This window comes from Penicillium cataractarum (assembly GCF_028827025.1).
Source record: "Penicillium cataractarum strain IBT 29864 chromosome Unknown utg000007l, whole genome shotgun sequence".
Lineage (NCBI taxonomy): Eukaryota > Fungi > Ascomycota > Eurotiomycetes > Eurotiales > Aspergillaceae > Penicillium > Penicillium cataractarum.
The window spans coordinates 3,295,655-3,320,328 of NW_026622743.1; the positions used below are offsets into that span (position 1 = coordinate 3,295,655).

The window sequence follows — 24,674 nt, forward strand, 5'->3', positions numbered from 1 at the left end:
TAACTAGATTGGTAGGAGGTGGTGGTTCCCCAGAAAGCGTTGGGGAAAATTCCGGCAACCTGGGGACTTTCGCGGGGTAACGTCTTGTGGGGAACCACGCTCTCAATTTTTCCCCACACTTCCGACTCGAAGGCTTCACAGACTAGCATAAATAGCAGACAGCGCCGTTATGTTCATCTGTCCAGAGCCCCGGATATTGGAATATCTTCTCAGCTATGGTGACTAGCTTGGCAGCAACTAACGACAAGACTTCCATCGCCGAAATTGAGATCGCGAAGCATGACCGGGCCCCTGTTCATTCTACGGTAGCTCATTATGTACCGGCTACCGAGGAAGAAAAAGCCTTAGACAGAAGAGTCAACCTGAAATTTGACCTCTGCATTATTCTATTTCTCTCTTTAGGATTCATTGTGAGTCATTGTTACGTGCAGCCGTCCTCGCATACCGGCACTCGTGTGGCTAACCAAGCGACCGTAGCTTTTGGGCATTGATAAGACAAATATTGGATATGTTGCGACCAGCACATTTGTCAAAGATGCGAATCTGAAGCCTAATGACATTTCAAATTCGTTGTCCTTAGTATGATCCCAAATTGCATCTTTTGACCTCGGATTCGAATGTTAACACGCACTTAGTTCTCTGCTACATATGTCCCTCTCCAACCTATATCAAGCATAATAGGTCGCCGAGTGGGAGCGAAATGGTGGATTTCAGCTTTGATGATTGCCTGGGGAAGCATCTGTATTGCACACATCGCTATTAGAAGCCCCTCGACCTTTTACGCGCTGCGTCTACTCCTCGGAGTCGCGGAAGCAGGCTTCACACCAACTGCTTATTATTACATGTCAACATTTTACCCCAAGTTCTCATTGGGATTCCGTATGGGGATGTTTTCAGGCATGTATGCAGTAGCGGGTGCATTTGCTGGCCTTCTCGCGTACGGCCTTCTTCATCTGGAGACATCATCCCTCCGAGGATGGCAGATGCTGTTCCTTGTAGAGGGTGTCATAACGGTTGCCGTGGCCTTGGTTGCTCTTACAATATTACCGACAGATATCTCCAAAGCTTGGTTCCTGACGGAAGTCGAGAAAGGACACGCGTTACGTCGAATGGAGAGAGATCTCCAGACGGGCTTTGATTCGGGAATCGGGAATGGTGTTGACAGTGATGGCGACCTATATACCGCAAAGGATGATCAGCCAATCACTTTGCGAGATGTAAAGGACGTTTTCATGGATTGGAAGAAGTTGTTGATCATTGTGTTCAATATTCTCAGTGTGCTGGTAAGATTTGACCTTTGTTCCATTGATACTCTTTGCTTTACTAATGGTTGCCTCAAGCCTGTTACGGCTTTTACCACTTTTCTACCTCTTGTTGTCCAAGGCATGGGTTATGAAGGCATCGAGGCAACGCTTATGTCTGTTCCACCATTCGTTGTGGGAACAGTTGGCTTGATGGCTATCGTCTATTCATCAGACCATTTCAAAGAGCGCAGCCTTCATACTTGCTTTGGCATGGCACTTGGTCTGATTGGATGCGTGGTTATGGCAACTTCATCAGATCCACGACTGAGATATGGTTTTGCTCATGTTTGTCTGTCCGGGGTATTTGCCGGGGGCCCTTTGATCGCAGTATGGCTGGCAGGCAACACACCAGGAAAAGTACGTACTGATCAAAGCTGTCGGATCAAAACATCTACTGACGTACCAATAGGAAGCGAGGGCGATTATCCTCGGCCTAAATGGCTGGTCGAATATTGCTGGTGTGATTGCCGGACAACTGTTCAAGCACTCCTACGCGCCTTCGTATCACTACCCGTTAATTGTAACAATGATCCTGATTGCTGTCGGCATGGTCGGATTCTGCGGCGTGCGAGGACTCTACATGTTGGAGAACCGACGTAGGCGCAAGGAAATTGCGGGCTGGGACGAAGCTCGATTTGCGATGGAAGAGTCAAGCACGGAAAGAAGGGGTGACCAACGTCACATGTGGATCTACAGCTATTAGCTTTTGTCAAACGATCATATACAGTACAAAACGGCGTGATGATTGATAAATAAGCCCACTCTCCGCCTTGCGGTAACTAGACAAGTCATTTTTAACTGCATATAGGAGGAACGTAGTAAGTTCTGGCGGTCTGTCACAGACTTAAAGGACGCGTTTCTGCGTTCGATTTCGTGGGAATATACCGAACTAACAAAATAAATCATAGTTATGCAAATTCCAGCGAATTAGTCCACTATCGCAGGCATACCTAGTAAATTCTCAAGCCACTACTCACTTCCTAGGTCCATAGACTACATCCAGATCATCTGATCAAGATCAGGCACGCGGCAACTGTGAGAGTTAGTGTCAGGGTTAACACTCCGAGGTCTTCTAGCCTCTATATCTTGTACCAATAAGGTGATATACCATCGAGGTTCAGCCCAGACACGATATCTGCTCAAAAGCTTCGATAAATACTTTAGTAGATAGTCATTACACTAAAGAGCTAGTTGCTTACTACTTAATTTAATCCTCTGTAGCATAGAATCGATAGATATTATAAGGTTGCTAAAAGAGCATTCTTTCTAATCTACCCCTATTTATAGAAAGAGATCAGCTATTACGGCACGTGCCCGGGCGCACTAGCCAAACAAGCCAAAAGACCTATATGCTAGAACGCTATGTTCTAGCATGCCCAGGACCGATATAAGTAGCGCGCAACGTTAGGCCTAGGGGGACGAGGCCTAGGTCCTAACATCAGCGCTCTAAGTGTTGATCTAAGGTATATTCGCCCCTCGTAGGAGGGGCGGTCTCTATCTCTAGGCTTAACTATCTTATATAAACCTATATATATGGCTATATATTTTAATTAACGGATTATGAATACCTAACATTTCGCGTAGTAGAATAGCTAACGGGGTTAAAAACTAGGGTAGCCTATAAGTATCTCGAATCTTAATTAGGACTACAGTTATAATATACCGTAGACATATTAAGCGGACTTAAGTAAAGTACGCGTGTTAGTTCCGAGTAAGATTATTTCTAGTATATTAGTTATCAGAACAATCTTAGTCGGTTATGATGAACCTATGATCGATTTTTGTTCGTAATGGTTATATTTATTTCATTGTTCTTCCCAGTACATACGACCATAGGGTGTGGAGAACAGGGCTTCCCGTCCACTCAACCGTACTTAAGCCCCGTACCATTTGCCAATCCTAGCAAATAAGATGGTTTAGCTTAGTGGGGAAACGGATGATCGCCGCTTGATGGTCGTGCGACTAGGGTGAGCGAGGGTGAGTGCATAATAGATAGGGTAAGATGAGGGGTGAGAGCGGGTGAGACTTACCCTCTATCGCGCGATCACTGTTAACTACTGTAGACCTTGGACTCTAGAAGAATAGTCTAATTAATACTAAACTGTTATTATCAACATATGGATGTTGTGGGGTCATATGACGAAAGACCCACTAACCCCTTACTGCTTCTAGATCTTCTATATAAGATCTATCAGATTGATCTTCAACGATCTCGTACTGAATTACTTACTTAGGTAGGAGACTATAGAACACTCTAAGATAACTTCTTCATTTTATGTGATCTTCTATTATATACCTTAAGATATAAATACTACCATGTTTCCTAGCTAAATTGAATCAAGTTTAATATCTCTTTTGATCTGCCCTTCTGATTAGCGTTTCTCTTCCACAATCGTGGTACTTCTTCCTCTGCTAGAAGTGTGCACGACCCTTATACTTATAATCATTTCATACACGATTAGGAGTCATTTCTTATGTATCCTCTTTATGCATTCAATACCCACGAGTTTATGTATTCTGCCTGAACTCCAACAGAAGCCTGTATATCAATAAAGCGGCCAGGATATTCTTATCGAGATACTCTTCTTTCTTGAATTCCCTATCTAGCCTATTCTATGAACCTCGAAAACTATCCTATACGGAATACCGTTTAGGACTACACCGTTTCTATCATGGTATAAAGGAGATCGACCTCGAGTAATTCCGCAAGATACCACCAATATCGTATGCGTTGGCCAATTTGTGGAGATACCTGACGACACCATTTTAGCTATGAAAACAGCGTGTATAGTGCCTAAAGTGCAGTGACTGGGTTGATGAGGCTGTCTTTACCCCCCAAGGCAGTGAAAAAAAGCCTACTGCTGGAAGTCTTGCATTTGATGATTTGATATTCTGACAGACTAAGCTACCAACAAAGTTTACATGTGGAACATGCCCTCTATGTCAGTTATCCTTATTTGGAGCCGAGGACATAGTGTAACTATTTTTTTTAAGAATAAACGACATCGTGCTGCAACTGAAGGATGTCTTCTGGCCGGTGAGGTCCTCAGCCAGAGTAACATATCGGAAAATTTCGTTCTGCGCTACATCTCTATGGGAAGCCTTTTACTCCGAAATAGTGTTACTGGCTACAGAGACCCATTTCTCCTTTATTATGCCGACCCCTTTTTCGGAGACTTTGCTCTTGAGATATAGTCAGGAACGTCTGCTACTGGGTTTGCCTCTGGCGATCTTGCATATCAAAGACAAGGATGGTGGAATATTCTGCCGTCTTAGTTAAGCGGCAGCTAGATATTTGGTCAAGGGGAGTTTAACGCTCAGTGCTAATTAGAGAGTTAAATAAATGTTTGAAATATAGCGGTGGAGTCTAGCAGAGCGAGGAAATAGGTCTTTCTGATTCTGATTCGCGGGCCGTGCATTTTCAGATCGCAGCACAAGTTATGGTCAAGAGATATGGTCTCTATTTCAAGATAAGAAAAGATATACGGGAGTAATTTAATGCGCCCAGTTCATTATCTCGTGAAAAAACTCTATCCAACAATAAGATGCTTATTAGGTTTTGAAAACACGATCATCAAATAGACACTTCCGCTTGAAAAAAGATCTATCCCAAAGATCTACCCACTTTATGAATTCACCATGCAATGCAAATAGGCGCTATTTCGTAGTCATCATGTCTGAGACATACGTAACAAATGACTTGAATTTCAGCTCAGTAAAAATCAAAATCAAAAATCAAGCCAATAGCTAGGTATATACAGATGGTTAATTTGCCATGGGCGGCATGGTATAGCTTGAAAAGGATGGTAGGATTGCGAATATTACGCATTCTATAAACTTAATGTTAACTACGGAATACATGGTTCCTGTGGCGACCGATCCTAGCCGCGACCCGTCACACATTTCGATGACGTCAACAAAATCGGTCTCATTAAATGTGGTTGTTACAGCCTTAAGAACACAGCATTTATGATTGGTTTCACTTTAACCTCCATAAAGGTGTCAAGTATTAAGACTACTATTTCCTTCAGTTATATGTCATCCATAATGCCTGGCGAAACACGTACATTCCGTCGTCATATCTTACAATCTCAGAAAAATCAGTCGGGGTCCCGGTCGAGAAGTAGTTGGTTGGGGCCTCTGCCGAAGGTAAGCAACTTCACTGACCGCATGGCAGACAAAAGCTCACCTAGTGTACGTATACCAGACTATATATGGAGGAATCTCAGTTGATACTAGGATAAATTCTTCATGTATTGCAATTGCCCTTCGTGAAGAGACATATCTACTCGATTTTATTGAGAAGACAGTTCCTGGCCCAACTATCCACATCAGCAAACACATAATGGATGAGTTGAGGAACTATATCGAGACTCATTCCGAGAAGATTCTTGGTGTTGCATTCGCGCGGACCTTGCACAGTCACGTCCCGGGCCTATGCTCACAGCTTTGGGCAGAACTGGATATCCTACCAATCCTTCTAGAGGAGGAATCGGACATCGACGCTTCCCCCGAGAACGTGACCCGGGTTCATTTTGATAGAAAGCCTCTCGATGAACAAGCTGAATCGCTTTCTAGAAAGTGCATAAGGTATACATTTGACCTTATGCATAAGCTCGACATCCTCTTGTGGATGTTCGGCGTGGCACATGAGACTGATCATAAATCGACAGATTCTTTGGACCGGCCAAATTGCCTCTTATACATGTTGGATTCCATGGTAGAGTTGAAGTGGATTCTGCATTCCATATTCGACTGGCAGATCGGAGCTCATTTCGGCGAACCGTTAGTCCGAATACTTGGGCAGCGGTTGAATATTATGCCTCGGATCTAAAAAATCGTCGACTGAAAGTTGCTTTCTTCAGCGCAACCCCCCAGGGTGGCGGTGTTGCACTTATGCGTCATGCGCTTCTGCGTCTGGCACACGAGTTAGAGGTTGATTTCAAATGGTGAACCCAAGCATGACCTCTTTCCACCTTCAAAGGGTATTGACCTATTTAGGTATGTACCGAAGCCACGACCGGGTGTTTTCCGTATTACGAAGACCAATCACAATATTCTGCAAGGGGTATCCGACTCCTCGGAACGATTGAGCTCTGACAGCCAGCAGCAACTAATCGACTGGATTGAAGACAACGCTGAAAGATATTGGACACAGCGCGGGGGTCCTCTATGTCGCACTTCAGACGGTGGGGCTGATATTGTTATTGTTGATGATTCTCAGATGCCTCGCCTTGTGTCAATTGCAAAGGAGATTGATCGACAGCGTCCGGTCATATTCCGAAGTCATATTCAATTGAGGAGCGATCTCATCGCAGTCCCAGGAAGTCCACAGGAAGAGGTGTGGAATTTTCTCTGGGAACATCTTCGGGAAGCAGACGTCTTTATAAGTCATCCTGTGGCTAGGTTTGTGCCCAGGAATATCCCACCAGAACGGGTTGGGTATATGCCTGCATGCACTGATTGGTACTCTCATCTTCAGATCCTCACTCACCCTGCTCTACTTATAACAATATTTTATCCAGGCTTGACGGTCTAAACAAAGAGATGAGGGAGTATGACACAGCATTTTACGGGTGTCAATTCAATCAATTATGCAGAGATGCGGAAATGACTGTTGTTCAGTACCCTGACGGTAAGTATGATATTCTGAAACGTCAGCAATCTAGCCTGACACCTGCGCGGATCAATATATCATACAAATATCACGGTTTGATCCCTCTAAAGGAATTATAAATGCTCTTGAGGCATACATGAAATTCCATCGGCAGCTCTCAGAACAACATCCGAGAAGAAAGGTTCCAAAGCTTCTTATATGTGGTAACGGGTCTATAGACGACCCCGATGGATTTATTATCTACGATGCCGCTCTAAGGTATATCGCGAACAGCATGCCATATCTTTCGACCATGATTTCTATCATGCGGCTAGGTCCCTCTGACCAAATTCTGAACACGCTTCTATCTAAAGCCCATATTGTCTTACAGCTGTCATCACAAGAGGGATTTGAGGTGAAGGTTTCAGAGGCATTGCACAAAGGAAAACCTGTTATTGCAACTCGGGCAGGAGGGATACCTTTGCAAATTGACCATGGGACAACCGGATACCTAGTGGATGTCGGAGACACCGACAGCGTCGCCCAGTACATGCTAGATTTGTGGACAGATGATGACCTTTATGACCGAATGTCTGCTAATTCGTCAAGACATACTTGTGACGAGATAAGCACTGTTGGAAATGCCTTAAACTGGCTCTTTCTCTCCTGCAAGTTATCTCGGGGAGAAAGATTACAGCTCAATCAAAGGTGGATTCAGGATTTGGCGAGAATGGACGTTGGCCGAGAGTATAACGCAGCTGAAAAGAGGTTAAAGCGATCAATTGCCTAATTCCTCGGTGGCATGGGGAAGCCTGAGAAAGGTCAATTTGTGGAACAGAAAAAGAGTCATTTCTACCTACGACTAACTCTTGGAGATTCTTCCAATCCCATTCTTGTACCATAATTAAGAAGCATAAGCAAGTTTTTAAGGCCCTCCATGGTCCACAATCATAGGAATCTTTTGCCACTATTATGTGCTCAAAACTAGCTGCTTACCCTGGGGCTTCAATCCGTTACGAACATTCTAATCGACTGTCTCACATTAAGCAAAAAAAAGAGAGCTACTATCTAGGCTTCTTGGACTACGTCTTATGATATTTCTGACTTCTATCTTATTATAAGCCTACAAACATGGTGATATTCTTATCTGTGATTAGCTAGGTTGTTTCCATAGTATATTTACCTTGGTAGAACGCCAATGCAATAAGGTGGGAAGTAGGAATCGCGGCTATTAGGATCAAACGAGGTGTAATATTCTTATGATATCTAAGTTCTTTTGCAGCTTACTGTGATGATATAATCGCCGGCAACGAACTAATTATCAAACTTGTAGTGAGTCTACAAGGTGATCCGATTCATAGCAACTTACGGCTCTTCATTCCAACCTCAAGGTTAAATTTATCAAGTAGGCAATACCTAACTTATAGGAGTATATATTGAACAGCCAGCATTCGGAAGAAAGACTTGAGTGAGGCGGCTTGTCCATTTGGGACCAGTGAAGATGTATGAAGCTTATTTGTCGCACGAAGCTAAAAGAATCTTGATTTCTTGAACTAAATGCGGACGAACATGGCTTTTGAAAAGAAAGGGGTCGACCTTAGCCCTAACAACCTGAATAATCATTCCTGCACTGTCTATAGAAAGAAGAAAAATTAAATGAAAATCAGAAGGACTCACTACATTTACATACCCTCGTTAACATTACCGAACGGCAGAAGTTATCCGACAGTTCAATTTAAACATCTTTTCACTTGATCAGAACAATAGATAGCCATGAAACATTTGAAATTGTCCTAGAGCAGGCCAAGCTCCTAACAAAGAGATTAGCAAGGTTCTTTTGGAGCCCAGGTCCGCAAATGACAGTGTATACTTAGCGGGATCAAAGTTTATGACCTTGGGTCTGGGCTTCAAATGGACCTCATTAGTAATAATAAACATCGGATGTTACTACCTATGCTTGCCCAGCCCTGTTGGGTGGCATGACACCTCAGATGGAGATTAACGGATTTGCGTAGCCCAGAACAAGTGCGACCTGTACTCAAAGTGTTTGGAATCATGTTCAAGTCACTTACCATTTATTGTCCACAATATACGGTGTTTGGGACTTTTAAAGCTCATTTTTCTTTGTATACAATGTTTGCACTCACGTTTGGCCAGTCTTTGATTACAATTAGTTTAGTCTATTTTCTCGCATCTTTTACTGGTCGCTTTTATCATATCTGATTGTTCCATTCAGTATTGATTGCCGTGGTCGCAGTACGCGCCCTTTGGTGGGTGTTATATGGCTTCTTGCTGGCGGTGTTGGTGGAGTTTTGTATGACCTCGAATCCTTCTCTGCTCGCCTATCTCTTTCGTGCCTCGACATATCTGTTCCGATCAGACTGCCATAGCGTATCCTCTTACTTACTACCTATTAGATTTTGACTTACAGCGGAGCTATTTCTGATTAACGTTGACCGACTAATCCTGCTCTAATGTCCTCAGCACCCCAATATTCCAGCAGTGGGAACTGCGGTGGCGAGGCTTCATTGGGAAGTGACGCATTCTTGGTAGATTTGTCGCATCTGTTCTGGGCGCAGATGTCGCAGTCCAGCCAGGGCGATAGCCACCTTAGTGGCACGTTTAATGGCTTGCTGTACGTGCTCCTTCCACCGTAACTCGTGGTCGAAGATCACACCCTGTAATTTGGCTGTGGGGGATGGTTTGACTGTCGTCCCATTCATAACTACTTGCCCCTGCAATTGCTCCGCTTCTTCTCCTGGTGAGGTGGATAAGCTTGGTCTTCTCAGCTGCAAAGCGGATAGGAAGCAATATGGAGAATTATTTCGTGATCGTTGTGGTAGGTCATGAGCTCGAAAGTGTACGACTAGCTAAAGCATCCCTCAAAAATTGAAGTAATTGCTTTTTACCAAGTTTAACAAGCAATTAAAAATGTTGATCTCATCTTCCGTGTAAGCCAAGACCAAAACTAGACTAAAGATAGTAACATGATTAAACGGGTCGAACCGGACATCTTGGGGTCACCTGTACAAATAAAAGTCCTAGCGCTAAAAGCATAGTATGGACCGTGGCTATGTGCTCCCCACGTTCGGGCGCTGTCTTCTAGCGCGGGTCCTTACCTCATGATGATGAATGGACAATCAATGGCAACCCATCCCGACCCATAGAACTTGTATATAAAGACTGTTCGACCCTGATACCAAGCTGAAGACTGCCGATTCGGAGGATTAGTACGATATGAAACAAGCTATGCCGTCAATGAACATAATAATCATCGGTGGAGCAACCGGCGGAATGTCAGCGGCCCTTCGGGCGCGACGTCTGAATGAGAATGCATGCATCACGTTGATTGAGGAAGGTGACCGCTTAGGCTACGCCAATTCTGGGCTGCCGTCGTCGGTAGGAGGTGTGATTGAAACCGACACTTTCCTTATACACCAGTCTGCAGTGGGAATGAAGGAGAGATTCAACATCGACGTGCGAGAAAACAGTAAACTGATCAGCATCGCAAAGGAGGAACACTCTATACAACTCAAAGGATCGAAAACGAACGAAACATATCGGCTGTCCTATGATAAATTGATCCTCGCCCAAGGGGCTTATCTCAAGTCCCCCCAAGTACCGGGCATTGAGAATGAGAACGTTTTCCCGTTCCGGACTATGTTGGATCTTCATAAGATCAGAGACTATGTCTCTACCCACCATTGTCGCTCAGCTGCAGTCATTGGTGGCGGGTATATTGCTCTGAAGGCCGTGGAAAGCCTTTATCAGTTCGGACTTCAATTGAGCATTATACAGTGCCAACCTCGCCTTTGTCAGGACTTTGACTCTGATATCGCCAATGTGATATTATCGGAACTCGTTAAGAATGGAATTCAGATCCATCTAGGCGCAAAGATCCAGCGTATCGGCATAGGAGTTACCGAAGATGGCATTTTTGTTACCCTTGCCAACGAGTCCAGCATTCCTGCCGATCTTGTCATCGTAGCGACTGATCTGACTCCTCGAACGGAGATCGCTAAAGCTTCGGGCCTCGCATATAATGATGGTGTCATTGTGAACGAATTCATGCAGACGAATGACCCTGATATTTATGCGGTCGGTGATATGACAGAGATAACTAATTCCGGCCTACGAATATCGAATCATTTACCCCTCGGCGGTACAGCGAGCCTACAAGGCCGGCTAGCAGTTGATCATATAATGAAACGTGCGACCCCTTACCGTGGTCACATAGGAATCTTCACCTGCAAAGTCCACAACTTAACTGCAGCTATTGTCGGGCCATCAGTGGAGAAGCTCAAACAAGCCGGGTATTATCCTCTGTTCGTGACAGTTCACGTGCCTGACCGCGTGGGCTATTATCCGTCAGCCCAGCAGATAACCCTAAGATTAGCCTTTCAGCCTGTTAGTGGTATTCTGCTGAGCGCTCAGATTATTGGCCGAACAGGGGTAGATCAACGAATTGATGTGTTGTCCGTTGCTTTACAAAGCGGCCTAACCGTTTTTGACCTAGAAAACCTGGAGCTCTCATATGCCCCCGAATATGGTTCAGCAAGAGATCCGGTGAACGTCGTGAGCATGGTCGCAGGTAACCTACTCAGAGGGGATCTGCATACTATCACGGCTAGTCAATTGGACGACCACCTAGATGACTGGCAGATTATTGACGTACGGTCTCCCGAAAGTTTTTCTCAAGGTCATATTCGGTCGGCTGTCCATATTCCAATCGACGCACTGCGCCATAATTTATCCTCCATCGACAAGACGCGACCTGCTGTTGTCTACTCCCGCGTCGGCTATCATGGCTACCTTGCTTACCGAATTCTGATCCAGCTGGGCTATGAGGTCTTCAATCTAGACGGAGGTTTTAAGTTGTTCCTTGAAGGTGGGTCAAGATCTAGTGTTTTATCTGGGAAACAGGGTTGAAATCGCTTTAGTCCGCAGTGATTACATTCTCTCTTAACGTAATACAGAGCTGGTTTTAATGAATTACCATCTCCATAAAAATTCAGCCCCCTTTACTCTCCACGGGCTAATAGAGGGCAAAGCTGCCTGTTTAAGAGACATTGTATCTAATCATATCATTTGATCGGACTCCTGATTAGCTCTGAGTGAAGGGAAACCTCCGTTGTTACTGGAAATAACAAGGAATTAGTCAGGGTTGAGACATACAAATTACGTCAAGTGTGTCCAGTGCTGAATTAAACATCATTAAAAAAAAGGAAAACATGGAATAATACAGTGGTGCGACGCCAAAATGCAGAATCCAAGCTATATTCTTATTTGTTGAGACGGTGGCGGAATTGCTATGCACAGCCGCTCAGAAAACGCCCAAAGACGATTTGATCTACCGAGACACACGCTCCCCTTCGGCGGTTTTCGCTATCGACTGATCCAATGGTTCCGATTTTGGCGGTATCATTTTGAGGATGTGACAAGCCGGTAGCTCATTTTTTGGGCTTTCGCCGGTAAATGTAGTTTTGTCGTTCTGCAACTTGGCGTTCTTGCCGTCGATAGTTCGTTCTGTCTCTAGGATTGAATCGACTTTCTTGATGTTTTCTTCACCTAAATCACGTTTGTATATTGATTCCCCGCATGCTGGGGTGGCATCGCCTGGGGACCGACTTGGGGTGGTTGCGTATGAGGACTGCTCGATAATTCTGCGTGAGGCGAGAGCGCCCGCAGACATATATGTGAACCGATTGTCTGACATGTCCACCTTAAACTGGTAATAATAATGAATTGGCAATTCAACTCTCTCGCATTAGATCTGCTCGGGTGGAATCTCCAACAGATATACTTGAGATCCAGACCTTTACTATGAAAGAAATGGAGAGCGCTAATGCCTAGCGAGCTACAAGAATCACAACGCAGTCGGACACGAAAAATATCACTCAAGGTTGTATTTCGGGGTCTCCGACGTCTCCGACGTGTACGAGGAGTGCTGGTAGGTCTGGTCTGGTGTGAGGCTCGAAGGTCGAGGGCCTAGGCCGTGGGCTGACCAGTCTCCCGACCGGCGAGAGAGATCACACGGCGACTATTTTTACTCCCCAGACCCCCTAGTGATGAAGCTGATTTCCTATACAGTCATATAGGCCGGGCTAGAATCAAGCAGCACCGTAGCAAAAGATGTGGCCTGATCCAATTAGAAAGATGAGGCGAGAAAGTTCACACCGCCGAAAGAGTGGGTTATGGCCGCCCTCGTACAAGCCGTGGCATTTGCCTCCTAGCAGGATTGGGAATCTTTCGTTTGAAACTGTTCAGGACAGCGAAAAACCTCGCCCAATGAACTACTCGGTTACAGAAGTGTTGCGTTAATTATCAAACTGAAATAGGCCAACATGGACAATGAGTCTGTCAGGGTTAACCTCGCGTATTCTCACTGCCATAATTTGATCGCTTCTACCATCTTGTTGCCTCCTGACTTCGACTCAACTTTTAGCGGCCTGATGTTTTGAACGATTCAATTAGGATTTCTTCACCCCATAGCTCCATTAAGCCTATGGTGTTCCTAATTATTCAGGCAGCTGAATGGCCCATGGGCCCTTGGTTGGTCGCGGACATCATAGCTCAACAGTTCTGGTAGAACCAAACAGATAGACGCTATTAGCCAAGCGATTGACCGTATTTCTCTGGAAATTTACCGGCCGAGTGCTATCAGCCCACCCACAGTATCTCCCCTATTCCTATTACGCGGCCAACCTACGAACCATGGTTTCAAAGGTTGTTCGGGGCAAATCTAGTATATTCTCCTGTGCTTCTGGTACTAAATGCAAGGGGAGGTTAGGAATTAAATAAGATAAATTCCCGGAGTAGGAATATCACACATTCATCCCGGGCAGTACGGAAGGCCTCTGCGGCTACTGGTCCAAAGACTAAGATTATGCAGCATCTTACCAACTTCTTTGGAGACTGGGGTTGGTCGAAGAACTAAGCTCATTTTTTTTGATTCAGATTATCTAGGCACTTGTGGCTCTTATGGTTCAATATTAGAGTAGGTACAGATCAGTGGATCATTACACGCGAGCTAAAGCGTGTTTCTCTCTAGTTGTTTTAATAGCAATCGCGTCTATGCGAACATGGTTGAAACTATCTCTGCCACGGGTGTTGCGGTTGCATTAGTAGTGATACTAAGCGTGAAGTTCCTACTACGCCGCTAGTTCGATATTGCTACCGATGAGGGCCTTGCGATCACCGAAACGGGCTATATGAATAATTTCTTGCCGTACAGTGGACAACATCTATTTTATCAGACTACCAAAATATCTTACAGGGGCATCTATCGTATGTTAATATGCGATCAATTAACTTGCATCTTACGAATTCCTTAAGTTCTGTGAAGATCAACAGATTATTCTCTCCTTCTTACTGCCATATTTAAACTATCTTCTTCAACCATTTGATATAGGAGGATTTAGTGCTTATAAGCAGTAGCATAGCGAGTTCGATGCAACTGTGGCTTACTACAATAAGATCACTAAAGATGACTTCCTTAGTGTATTTCACTAGATTCGAATCAAAACCTTTAAGCCATCTACAATTAAGCTTAGCTTTAATCTAGTAGGGCTATGGTAATTGACCCGTAGAGGGTTATCAACGACCTAGTCGGCTATAAGGGCCCTTGATTAATTGTGGCCGTACTTAAAGCGTGAGATTCCAGTGCATTAGGGCGTACAATTTGTGCTGGAGAAATACCTGGCATGTCGATCACAAATTAACAGGCACCGGCAGCATCAAGACACACGAATTCGGAAGCGTTTTCCATATAAGCCTTCCGAATTGAGTTATCGTCCTTACTATCATACAGCACCAAAGGCAAAGAAGTCCGCAATGCCCGAAAATGTGGCAGCAAAAAGAGACATATAAATAACATAGGACTATCGTTGATCCCACATCGTGGAAATATTAAGGTGATGATCAGTCTCCAAGCCCAGATATCCGGAGATCAAGTCATATCCTGATTGGGAGCGATTAGCGAGTTCCAATTACCTATGATGGCCACAGATCCACGACTTTTGAGGAAGAAATTACCTGGCTGTGCCTTTTGCATCTCATCACTCCAATGGACTAGTTCCTCTATCTGCTTATCTGGGGTCTCTATGGATTCCTGCTTAACCACAGGTATATTAAAGGAGACTTGTCGAACGTTTTGCCCGATAAGGAGGAACTGAGCACTGGGGTAATCAATCAATTTAGGTTGCAACGCCACCCAGCGGTAGTTGCCGAATATTTCATCGAAACTGAATCTTCACCGTCAGTGGATGATGAGTACGGAGGGATGGAGAGTGGTGATGCCGTCGTGAAGATCGATAACGTACCTTTTAGGATATTTTGGCTTGTGAGGAAGATTGACGGATAGGGGACTGCTAGCATTTGGATTCTTTGATTGCACAAGCCACCTTCCTCGCTTTTGAAGGCCAAAGTCCGTCTGGACAGGACCGATATGCTCAGGGTCCGTGAGCAAATAGTTCAGATAGGAGCCATGTTGTGCTGAAGTTATGGAATAGACGCCTCTCGCGTACAGTCTTGCGTCAGGTATAGTCCTCGTGCCGCGAGTCTGGGTCTCATAATTCAGTCCAGCGATGAATGAACCGCGAAGTTCTTCCAGGGTTATCCCAGCCTTTTCCACAAAGCCCATCTCTCTCATGTAAGGAGTTTGTGGAAGGACCTTTTTTGGGACAACTATTAGTCGAAACCTGTCGCCAAATCTGTACAGGGCATCTTTTTGATCTAATATTTCCTTGCACGGGCTAGGGCGCAGAACAATAAAGGTCCTTGCAACATCATTAACTCCACATGTGCCAGTACTACCGACATCAACTCGAGATCGATAGAAAAAGTAAATGATGCCTTTCTCAAGGGTCTTGAAGGCATATGTGTGATCATGATGAGGACCTGTTCCAATGGCGTCATCATCGAATTTTAGGCTCTCATGATTTACCGCAGGCAAAGGGTCATCTTCCTGTTTCACCATGACTTTGGTCGTCGTGAATTCTGGCAAATGGAGACTTCCTTTTGTTGAATTGGCTCTCATGATGGCTTGTTTGTTTTTGCCGACGCGACCTCACCGGTTAGTGGGTTGCTGCTTGGTTTGTGTGTCTCTTGTCTTGCGTCGTCTTGAAGAGGGGAGTGTTCCATCCAGGTGCTTTCCCGAGGGTTGTCATCGCATCATCGCAGGGAGAGGCTTGCCAGAGAAAATTTCAGTATTTGAATTGAACCAGAGTAGGAGCAATATAATTGGCGCGTTAAGGTTACCTCAACCTCGGTCAATGAGGAGGTGGCTGCCGTGCGGTATCACCCCATTCGATCTATTTACGGCCATGACACTTGAAGAATGTGGCTGGGCCTGCCAGACCCGGTTTTCCCGCGTCGCATGTCATGAGAATTCTAGACTCGGTATTATATCTGTGAATTTATTCGTTAGTAGAAGTGCCAGTAGCTTGCATCTGTCCTTCGTCCGACAAAGAGGACTGCCTATGGGGCAATCAGACTACTAGGGGCCAGGGGACATTCTACTCTATACGGAGCGATTTTCAGGTCCACGTGATGGAGACGCACAAGGTTCTAAGGCAAGAGCATCCTGACACTCTCACCACCATTAAAAACCTAGCATCGTCCTACCGAGCACAGGAACTATGGTAGGAAGCAGAAGGGCTCCAGAGCAAAGAATTACAACTACGTTCTCACGTACTAGAGCCAGAACATCTCTCCACTGTGACCAGCATAGACAACCTAGTATTAATCAGGGCCCATGGGAGGAAGCGGAAGAACTAGGGGGTGTAAGTGGTAGAGACTCGCACGCAGCTACTCGGGACAGCACCCCGACATCCTGACCAGCATGAACCGCTTGGTATTGGTTTGATATGTATCCTTCCTTATCCTCTTGAAAAATATCAATAGAACCTAAAGTACAGCAAAGGGATGCCCCGATGTGAGAAATTTGGCTGAATGAAAGAGTAGGAATATTCCAAGTAAAATTGCTCCTGTTAACCGGTCTTGCTTTGGATCAGAGAAATGACGGATGTTTTAAGAAAATCACGTATCTAAGGATCTGTCGCTGTTCCCTAGTCGCTCTAGGCTAACTATCATTATCCCCTAACCCACGGAGACGCAATACCTTTCTGGAGTTTATACATATGCAACTGTTTAACGCTGGGTGTGGGTGAAAAAGAATGCTATTCAAAGTTGGAGCTCATATCCAGGGTAGTATAATAATTACACTACGTATATGAGATAGAATGAGTGGGCTATGTTTCTACCTCCTCGTGGTGGGATGTTAAGGGCTATATACAGGAAGGGAGCGATTAACTGGGTAGGAAGAAGGGAGATATCAAAGTGACCAAGTCCTATTGAGTAAGAAGAGGAATAGGAATAAGAATGTTTCTTGCAGGTCTATAAGCCTGGCCTCTAACTAGGCTATTTAATATGAAGAGAGCTAAAGATTATCTAGTCGATCTGCTCTAGCTTAACAAGGATAATATATATTATCACTCACCGACTATCTCGTCGCCGTGGTGCCCGATGTCACGGGCCAGTGCCCGATATAGGTCACGTGTATCACGAGACCTTGGCATGTTGACGTGGGGAACGCACGGGATAAACTTCTTCTCCTTAAGCTTTTTGTAAACAGCATGTTGGCCTAGTCAGATTGAATCAAGTCTTACTTCAGCCCCTTCACACCCGAGATCCCCGAGAGGTGGGTTTGAACTCTCGACCTTTATAGTTCCGGTATTCAAGATAAAAGACCCCGTGATATGGAATTAAAGAAGACGATTCATAGATAACCTCTGTAGATACAAAATCCTTGCTATTAGGCGGTACAGTACTACACAGAGCGTATAAGTACTATAGTAAGATAAAAAGGTCTCGAGGCTGCTTGCGTGAAAATCTCTGCTAATTCTGCCGCCTCCCCCTCTTTTTATTCCTTTATTCACTATATGATTCATCGCAATTACAGTTTTGTTTTCGAAATCCTCTGTAAATCATCGGAAGAAGAAACGGATACCTGGTAAGTGAGAATCTTAACCTAATTGCTGATAAGATAAGGGTCGGTATGAATACAAATTCTTAAGATTTTTGGGTATTTGTTGAGTATCACGGTGGTCAAAGCCTATAGTAGGGACTACTAAGAGATATGTAAATAGATAAGTCGCACCTCCGACAAGGTTAAGTTAACTTAATATAATCACTTTCATCTTAACACCCAGATCGCTACGGACTATTCTCTTTAAGCTGTCTTGGTTGTTCATAACATTTTCTACCGTAAGTCCCTTCTGATAGTGACCGAGATTCGGCTTACTTCATTCGGATATCTAGCCTTACTAAAAAGCAATTTCAGTAAGATATATTCAAAAACACTGGTTGTGGTACTCACTCTGTACCCCAGTCAAAAGAAATTATGCCGCCGTCTCTAGGGAGGTCCGCTTGAGCTCTAAGATTTCCTTCCTGGCCCGCATCCGAATACCATCCCAGTGCCGTCGATTAGGGGGTCACAAACTTTATTACGCCACTGTATAGATCATGCTTGAGCTAAATACAATGAAATTACCGTTTGTGCTCTTGTTATGTAAGTTAGTTTCGCACTACGCCTTCTTATCAAAGCCTTATATACTGTAGAGAGTGTGACGTTCTTATACAGCCCTAGCGAGATTCGATTAGATGGAACTCTATAGCATGCCCGAACCTCGTTCAGCGTAATTATAGCATAATATATCGATGTGCGATAGACCGGTAAAGAGGTATTCAAAATTGGCTGGGGCGCCTAACTTATGAAGAAGCACTTTATGTTTGCAAACAATATCACACTCGCGGTCTAATGGGATACAGACCAAAGGAATGAGGCGCTAAATCTCTCTTAGTAGAATAAAATGCATATAAATGTTTTTGTTGGACGCCTGTAAGCCTATGAGCACGACATGTTCAGGTCGGTCCGCCTTCACAACCCTCACGTCGCTACTTGGAACTCATCGGTTATGGTTGAATATTCCAAGTAGAAATATTATATTCAAATACAGATTTGATGGCATATCGGAAGGGACAAAGTACGGTAATCATGAATTCAGGAACATCATATCAACCCAAGCTTGTTCAATACAACATGAAAGAAATCAAGACTAACCATAATGAATGTCTGCCAGAACATGTACTCCGGTATCTCTCGCTGCAATTTTCGGCCTCGCCTTGATCCTGATTACATACCTACTGATCTTCATTGATCCTCTCAAACTTGGTCCTCAGGTCCTTCACTGACTCATCTAAAGCAGCCCTCTCGTCGTTATTAAACGGCATCTGAATTTTTTTGATGATTCCTGCTCTCCCGAGGATGACAGGCAAGCTGAAACAACAACCCCACTCGGGCTGGAAATGACTGATGGGACGAACGTTTCGTTTGTCGAACAGGATAGAAGAGCAGATGCTATATATTATGGATCCAATTCCGAGAGGTGTTGAACCTTTCTCCTGGATTATTATCCGCGATCTTTTTTTGCACTCACTGGAAAGCTCGTCGCGGTTCAAAGTGCTGAGCGGGAGCGATTCGTTGATTGGGATGCCCGCGATTGTTGCATCTGACCATGCCACAACCTGCGAGTCCCCATGTACGCCCACTACGTATATATCTATGGAGTTGGCCGCGACCTAGCCTTAAATCAGCCATTCCATAGCCAGAATAGACAAACTGTGCACGTACCCCAGTTGTTTCTGCTAATAGATTACGAATTCGCACCGAATCGAGGAAGGTTCCAGAGCCCAAAACCTGGGAAGCTGGTAGATCGGAGAGCTTATGCGCGAGCGATGTGAGAAGGTCGACAGGGTTCGCAACGACGAGGAGAATGGTGTCTGATCTAAATGGCCTCATTTCATTGATGATGCTTCGAATAATCGAGACCTTTTGGTAAATGTGCTGAGTGCTGGTTTCGCCTACGTGGCTATTAGATCTCATGTGATTAAAATTGCGTCCGGCGAGCCTTCCCCTATGTGATTTCTTACCTGTGGAATAATTTGACCCCGCGGTAATAACCACAATATCGCTATCGCGGGCCTCCTGGTGGGTGGCCGCTCGCACACTTGTTTTGCTGTTGCAGCTGTAGCTCACATCGGACAGATCGTTGACCTGGCCGTTCCTTAAATGGGTTTTGATGTCAACTAAGAGCAGTTCACTGGCGAGTGAATGAAGAATAATCGCGTAAGCGGCAGCGGTGCCGACTTGGCCGACGCCGATAATCGCGATCCGAGAAATCGGCTTTCCGTGAGATGACATTTCGCCGACCTGTGATGATGATCTCCCACTTCGCAGGGAGACACGTCGGATATATTTATCAGCCGTGCATGTGTGGCGTAGATTGGTGTGATTCAAACGATTCTTTGGACTTTCTTCTGGTATGATGAGAAAACCTAGTATTTCACTGTGTAGATTACTTCCGTACGGTTGAGCTCCATGGGGATCGCGCCAAGTGGCAGAAAAAGTTCTGCGTTCTGAAGATGGCACTCGTATTTCTGCAAGTCAGCTGGAGGTTATGACGAGATGACCTGCACTGACAATTTGTCTGCATGGCCCGACAGCTAGCGGACCTAGCGACAACTAGTGTCTAGACTCTTCTAGACACTGACCTCGGAATCATACCACCGATCCTCGTGATACTCTCATGACGTACCCAAGCTGGCAGCCGAGAGCGACCGACTGAAATCAAATTAATATTACTACCTATTTAACAGCTATTTACATAGAAATTAATCGCATCCGATTTAAGGATCGTCGTCATTCTAGTTCCTATTTCCTATAATGCCACGCCCCCTGCAATTGATGGCGCACGATTCATTTCCAGGTTTGTTCGTCGTAATTGTTGAAAGTTCATGGCCAAGTGCGCTTCGGAACTTCTTAAAAGTACTAGTCTCTTGTCAGTCAAGAAACTCGTCGCAGATTAGAGCACTCCTCTCTTTCAGTTCTTTTACAATTCTTTTGCATTTGTGTAATGATGTCGTGTCAGTCGCATCGTCGCTGGCTGTGTTTGGTACCGCCTGCTTCAGGTGATCTCGGTCGAAAAGAGAAGCTAACAGAGGGCTTGGGAACAACAAGCCTTGTATTATTTTTGTAACCTTCCTTCTCTCAATCACCGCTTTGCTCCACCTTATTGTTTTTTTTCTTTGGAAAAGATCGCAAACTGCCATCACTCTTCATTTTCTCAACCGATCAAATACCCTTCCAACCCTTGGCGGCTGCGCCATCGAGCTCGCGCGATAGATAAACTCCCCGTCACCAGACAGACCGATCCTCTCACAGGTAACTGGTCCTATAATAGTTTGATCGACTTGCTCTCATTGAACCCCGCGGAACTGGACCTGACCTTCAACTTTGCGGGCAGGTTGACGAACACGGAGGGACACCGAACACCTACATATGGATCCATTCGGAACCCCGACTATTCTTACCGCGCTCACCATACCCACCGCCAAAGGCATGGCCCTACCTCTCGCTGGTAAGACCGTCGCCTCCTATTGCCGTGAGCCAATCATGACTGAAGTCACCACAGAAACACCCTAAGTGATGGCCAGATGTGGTCCATGGACTCGCTCCCGTCTGCCGACTTTGATGCTGTTATCACCGTGGAAGGCTTCGGTGTTTACGAGGAAAGAAAGCAAGCACCGCAAAGGTTCGCGGGCAGGTTGCGCAGGGTTGTAAGCCCTTTCACCCTGTTCCTTCGTTTCAGGGAATTGAAGGTAAAGACTGTATTAGGGCGCTGCTGAAATCCCCCTAGGCAATATGCCGATACTCGGCGATTGCAACGCCAGGGTCTCACCTGAGTCCAGAGATACATAAAAGGGAAAGTGGTCGGAGTGTGACCAATCAGTTGCTAGTGGTAAGTTACCACTGTATATCTAAATTCCCTTAAAGTGTTCGCCACTTTGTTAATCTAGCTAAATGAATACCGCATCGTTTAGCGAACGCTGACTGTATTTGGCCATTTGAAGCTACTAAGACAAACCCCCGCAGAGAGGACATAGCATTGAGGGTAGTGTTGAGGGCGGGTGTTCACAGCTAACTTCATTCGAGGTCGTTATATCAGGATTCCAAACTCCTCTTGAGTGGCCCAATCTCCGATGCCACTAAGTATTGGAGTACCCCCTGAGGCAGATAGCTGAACGCTGATTAGTTGAGAGGTAATGAATGAGTCAAAGCAAAGTTACAGAGCACTAATAACCATAATATTATAAAATGGCGATGTTAATTCCAAATCCTACTAAAGTGGAGAGAAAATCAAGGTCCGGCTTTGGATGGCAAAAAACCGAGGTCAGAAATGTGTGCAACCCGTGAGCTGATTTTTATCGTTGAAGGATTGAGTTGTCGAAGCCGGAGACAAAAGAACGGCGATCCTCACACATGTCCACCATTAGGTCAAGGTGTGGACTAAGATATTTGACCCTCCCATATAACACGGGATGTGCGTAATGGGACAATGGGTCTATGGGAGAACAGGCTACTTATCGTGGAGGTTTGGAGTCTCCAGGAAAAGGAGCTGGAATAAAGCGTCACAGAACAGATCAACAGATCACCGTGGGCTCGTGGGAGTGAGTGAGGAGGTTGTGCCACTTTCGAAACATGTTTTTCGGATCGTACTGCTTCTTCAGCTTCTGTAGGCGCGGCAGATTGTCTCCAAACAGTTCTTGGGCATTAGCTTCGTGTCCTAGAGGCGTGTCAACAGGAAATCACCCCGGTGCATGTGTCCAAGGGGTTTGATAGTACCAGCGTAGTTAGCATAGATGCCCACCCCGTGTCCCGCGATGCTGGCGACTCCGCCGCGCTCTCGGATCTTGCGCAGCAGTGCACGCTCCAAATTTGCCATCTTGGCGTCCAGTTCCGGGTCATGCCAACGGAGGATCGTCGCCACGTTGTGGTATGGACCCCGGTTAGCACACGCCGTCGCGTCGAGTGGCACTTGGCTTACGCGCGCGTACGGCAGCAACTCAAAGACCACCACGCTGCCTTCGACGCGCGGGTAGGATCGCATGATCCGGTCAAAATCTTCGTAGACCTCATGCACGATCTGGGGATCGAGTGGCAGCCTGACCGTTGTGCCGCTCAGGCGCTTGCGGGCTCCGCTGGCGGCCAGCGGGCCAAGAATGGTGTTCATCCTCGGGTACGGCATCTCGCACGTCTCGTTCTGGATCGGGCCCAGGGCCAGCAGCGGCGCAAAGAAGGCCTCGGCAGCGACGCGCGGACCGTTGTAAAACAGCAAAGCGACAATTACCGTTGACAGCAGGTCGGGCGGCCGCGTGGTGAAACCGAAAAATAAACCCTCGTCGCCCGTTGCCCGCTCATCGAACTGGTTCGCAAACTCGATCACGGCAGCCAGCCGGTCAGCGGGAAAGTAAAGCAGGCCGCCGAAGATGGGTGAGCGTTGGCGGTGCGCGAGCAGGACGAACTCAGTGGCCACACCAAAGCTCTGGCCGGCACCCCGTACCGCCCAGAAGAGGTCCGGATGCTCGGCCTCGGATGCAGTCACGACGCGGCCGTCAGCCAACACCATCTTAACACTGACCAGGTTGTCGATGACCAGACCGTGGCGCCCGGTGAGCCAGCCGAAGCCGCCGCTCAGTGTCGTGCCTCCGACCCCCGCAGCGCTCGTTGTGCAGCCGACAACGGCTAGCCCCTCGCGCTCGGCCGCCTGGTCGACCTCTCCCCAGGTTGCACCTCCCTGGACAGCTATCGTTGCCGACGCTGGATCGACCAATACATTGTGCATCGCGGATAGGTTGATGACGATTCCTCCGTGGGTTGAGGACGCACCGCTTGTGCTATAGCCGCCGCCCTGGACCGCAATTGGGATGTAGTGGCGGTTCGCGAAGGCGACGACGAGCGCGACCTCGTGGGACGAGGTGACCATCACGACCGCACCCTAGAGGATATTAGCAGAGCACAAGCACGGCAGGTGGAAGCTTCTTAGGGCTGGGGCAAGGGAGAAACAGGAGTGGACTGCCGGCATACAGCTTCTTTCTCGCAGGTATCGCTCCACCGCCGGATAAGCTCAGGGAAGTCTTCCTTCTCGGGGGTGACGACCGTCGCACGTGTATCCTTGAGTTCCTGTCGCAGCTGGGCGGCGTGCCTGTAGGATAAGAAGGGCATGATGAGTGACTGTTGAAGGAAATGTGAATACTTCGTATCACACAGGAGAGACCCCGCGCAGATTTTATGGTAATCGGGTCTCCACCATCATAAGAGCGTTTGTTCTTTGCAGTCCTCCTGGTGGTCGATCAGGAGATCCTTTTTCATTTCAACGAACATTGAGCCTAGCCATGGCCACCGTTTGGGTGATCAGACGAACGTGCGTCGTGGCAAGAAAGCAACCAAACCTATTCATTTGTCCAAAAATCGGTGATCTACCTAGCGGATCGTTTGATCCGGAAAGCCACAATCGAGTGAGTTGTCACAAGACTTTGGCCATGACGATACTGACCTCAAATCAATTCAGCCCTATCGAGCCTCCCCAAGGAGGACCGGATAGCGCAAATATGGAAGACGATATTTCCTTGCTCTAGGATATGGTATGAGTCTCACAGCATCTGTAAAACTAGAGAAAGATCCAGAAATGCCCGCTACCCTCAACTTTGTTCATTGTCTGCTATATAAAAGAGTGCCAGCTATAATGATCAGGCTGCTTGGCCGCTAGGTTTCGCAACAGATAAACCAATAAAGTTGAGAAACAGCAGATGCAAATCGAGGACAGTACCGACTTTCAGTGATGCGCAGGATGGCTGAATATTTTCGAATTCTAATA

General features: G+C 46.1%; 6 protein-coding genes across 6 annotated transcripts; 3 read left to right on the forward strand and 3 right to left on the reverse strand.

Annotated features, from left to right (window-relative positions):
- Positions 1-215: 215 nt before the first annotated feature.
- Positions 216-2,007, forward strand: N7496_008733 (uncharacterized protein; the record flags this gene model as incomplete). Its single annotated transcript, XM_056701652.1, has 5 exons — positions 216-410; positions 478-579; positions 636-1,283; positions 1,341-1,661; positions 1,714-2,007. 5 exons carry the CDS (start codon positions 216-218, stop codon positions 2,005-2,007), a joined length of 1,560 nt encoding a protein of 519 aa, XP_056553715.1.
- Positions 2,008-5,649: 3,642 nt separating this feature from the next.
- Positions 5,650-7,690, forward strand: N7496_008734 (uncharacterized protein; the record flags this gene model as incomplete). Its single annotated transcript, XM_056701653.1, has 5 exons — positions 5,650-6,089; positions 6,170-6,253; positions 6,306-6,710; positions 6,830-6,939; positions 7,140-7,690. The coding sequence occupies 5 exons, from the start codon at positions 5,650-5,652 to the stop codon at positions 7,688-7,690; spliced, it is 1,590 nt and encodes a 529-aa protein (XP_056553716.1).
- A 2,468-nt stretch (positions 7,691-10,158) lies between these two features.
- N7496_008735 (putative pyridine nucleotide-disulfide oxidoreductase) lies at positions 10,159-11,829 on the forward strand (the record flags this gene model as incomplete). The annotated part of the gene is made up of 1 exon (XM_056701654.1): positions 10,159-11,829. The coding sequence occupies one exon, from the start codon at positions 10,159-10,161 to the stop codon at positions 11,827-11,829; it is 1,671 nt and encodes a 556-aa protein (XP_056553717.1).
- A 3,328-nt stretch (positions 11,830-15,157) lies between these two features.
- Positions 15,158-15,877, reverse strand: N7496_008736 (uncharacterized protein; the record flags this gene model as incomplete). The annotated part of the gene is made up of 1 exon (XM_056701655.1): positions 15,158-15,877. One exon carries the CDS (start codon positions 15,875-15,877, stop codon positions 15,158-15,160), a length of 720 nt encoding a protein of 239 aa, XP_056553718.1.
- A 3,224-nt stretch (positions 15,878-19,101) lies between these two features.
- On the reverse strand, positions 19,102-20,161 carry N7496_008737 (lactate/malate dehydrogenase family protein; the record flags this gene model as incomplete). Its single annotated transcript, XM_056701656.1, has 3 exons — positions 19,102-19,539; positions 19,592-19,821; positions 19,891-20,161. The coding sequence occupies 3 exons, from the start codon at positions 20,159-20,161 to the stop codon at positions 19,102-19,104; spliced, it is 939 nt and encodes a 312-aa protein (XP_056553719.1).
- Positions 20,162-22,440: 2,279 nt separating this feature from the next.
- Positions 22,441-24,022, reverse strand: N7496_008738 (FAD-binding oxidoreductase; the record flags this gene model as incomplete). Its single annotated transcript, XM_056701657.1, has 3 exons — positions 22,441-22,583; positions 22,643-23,795; positions 23,885-24,022. 3 exons carry the CDS (start codon positions 24,020-24,022, stop codon positions 22,441-22,443), a joined length of 1,434 nt encoding a protein of 477 aa, XP_056553720.1.
- Positions 24,023-24,674: the final 652 nt, after the last annotated feature.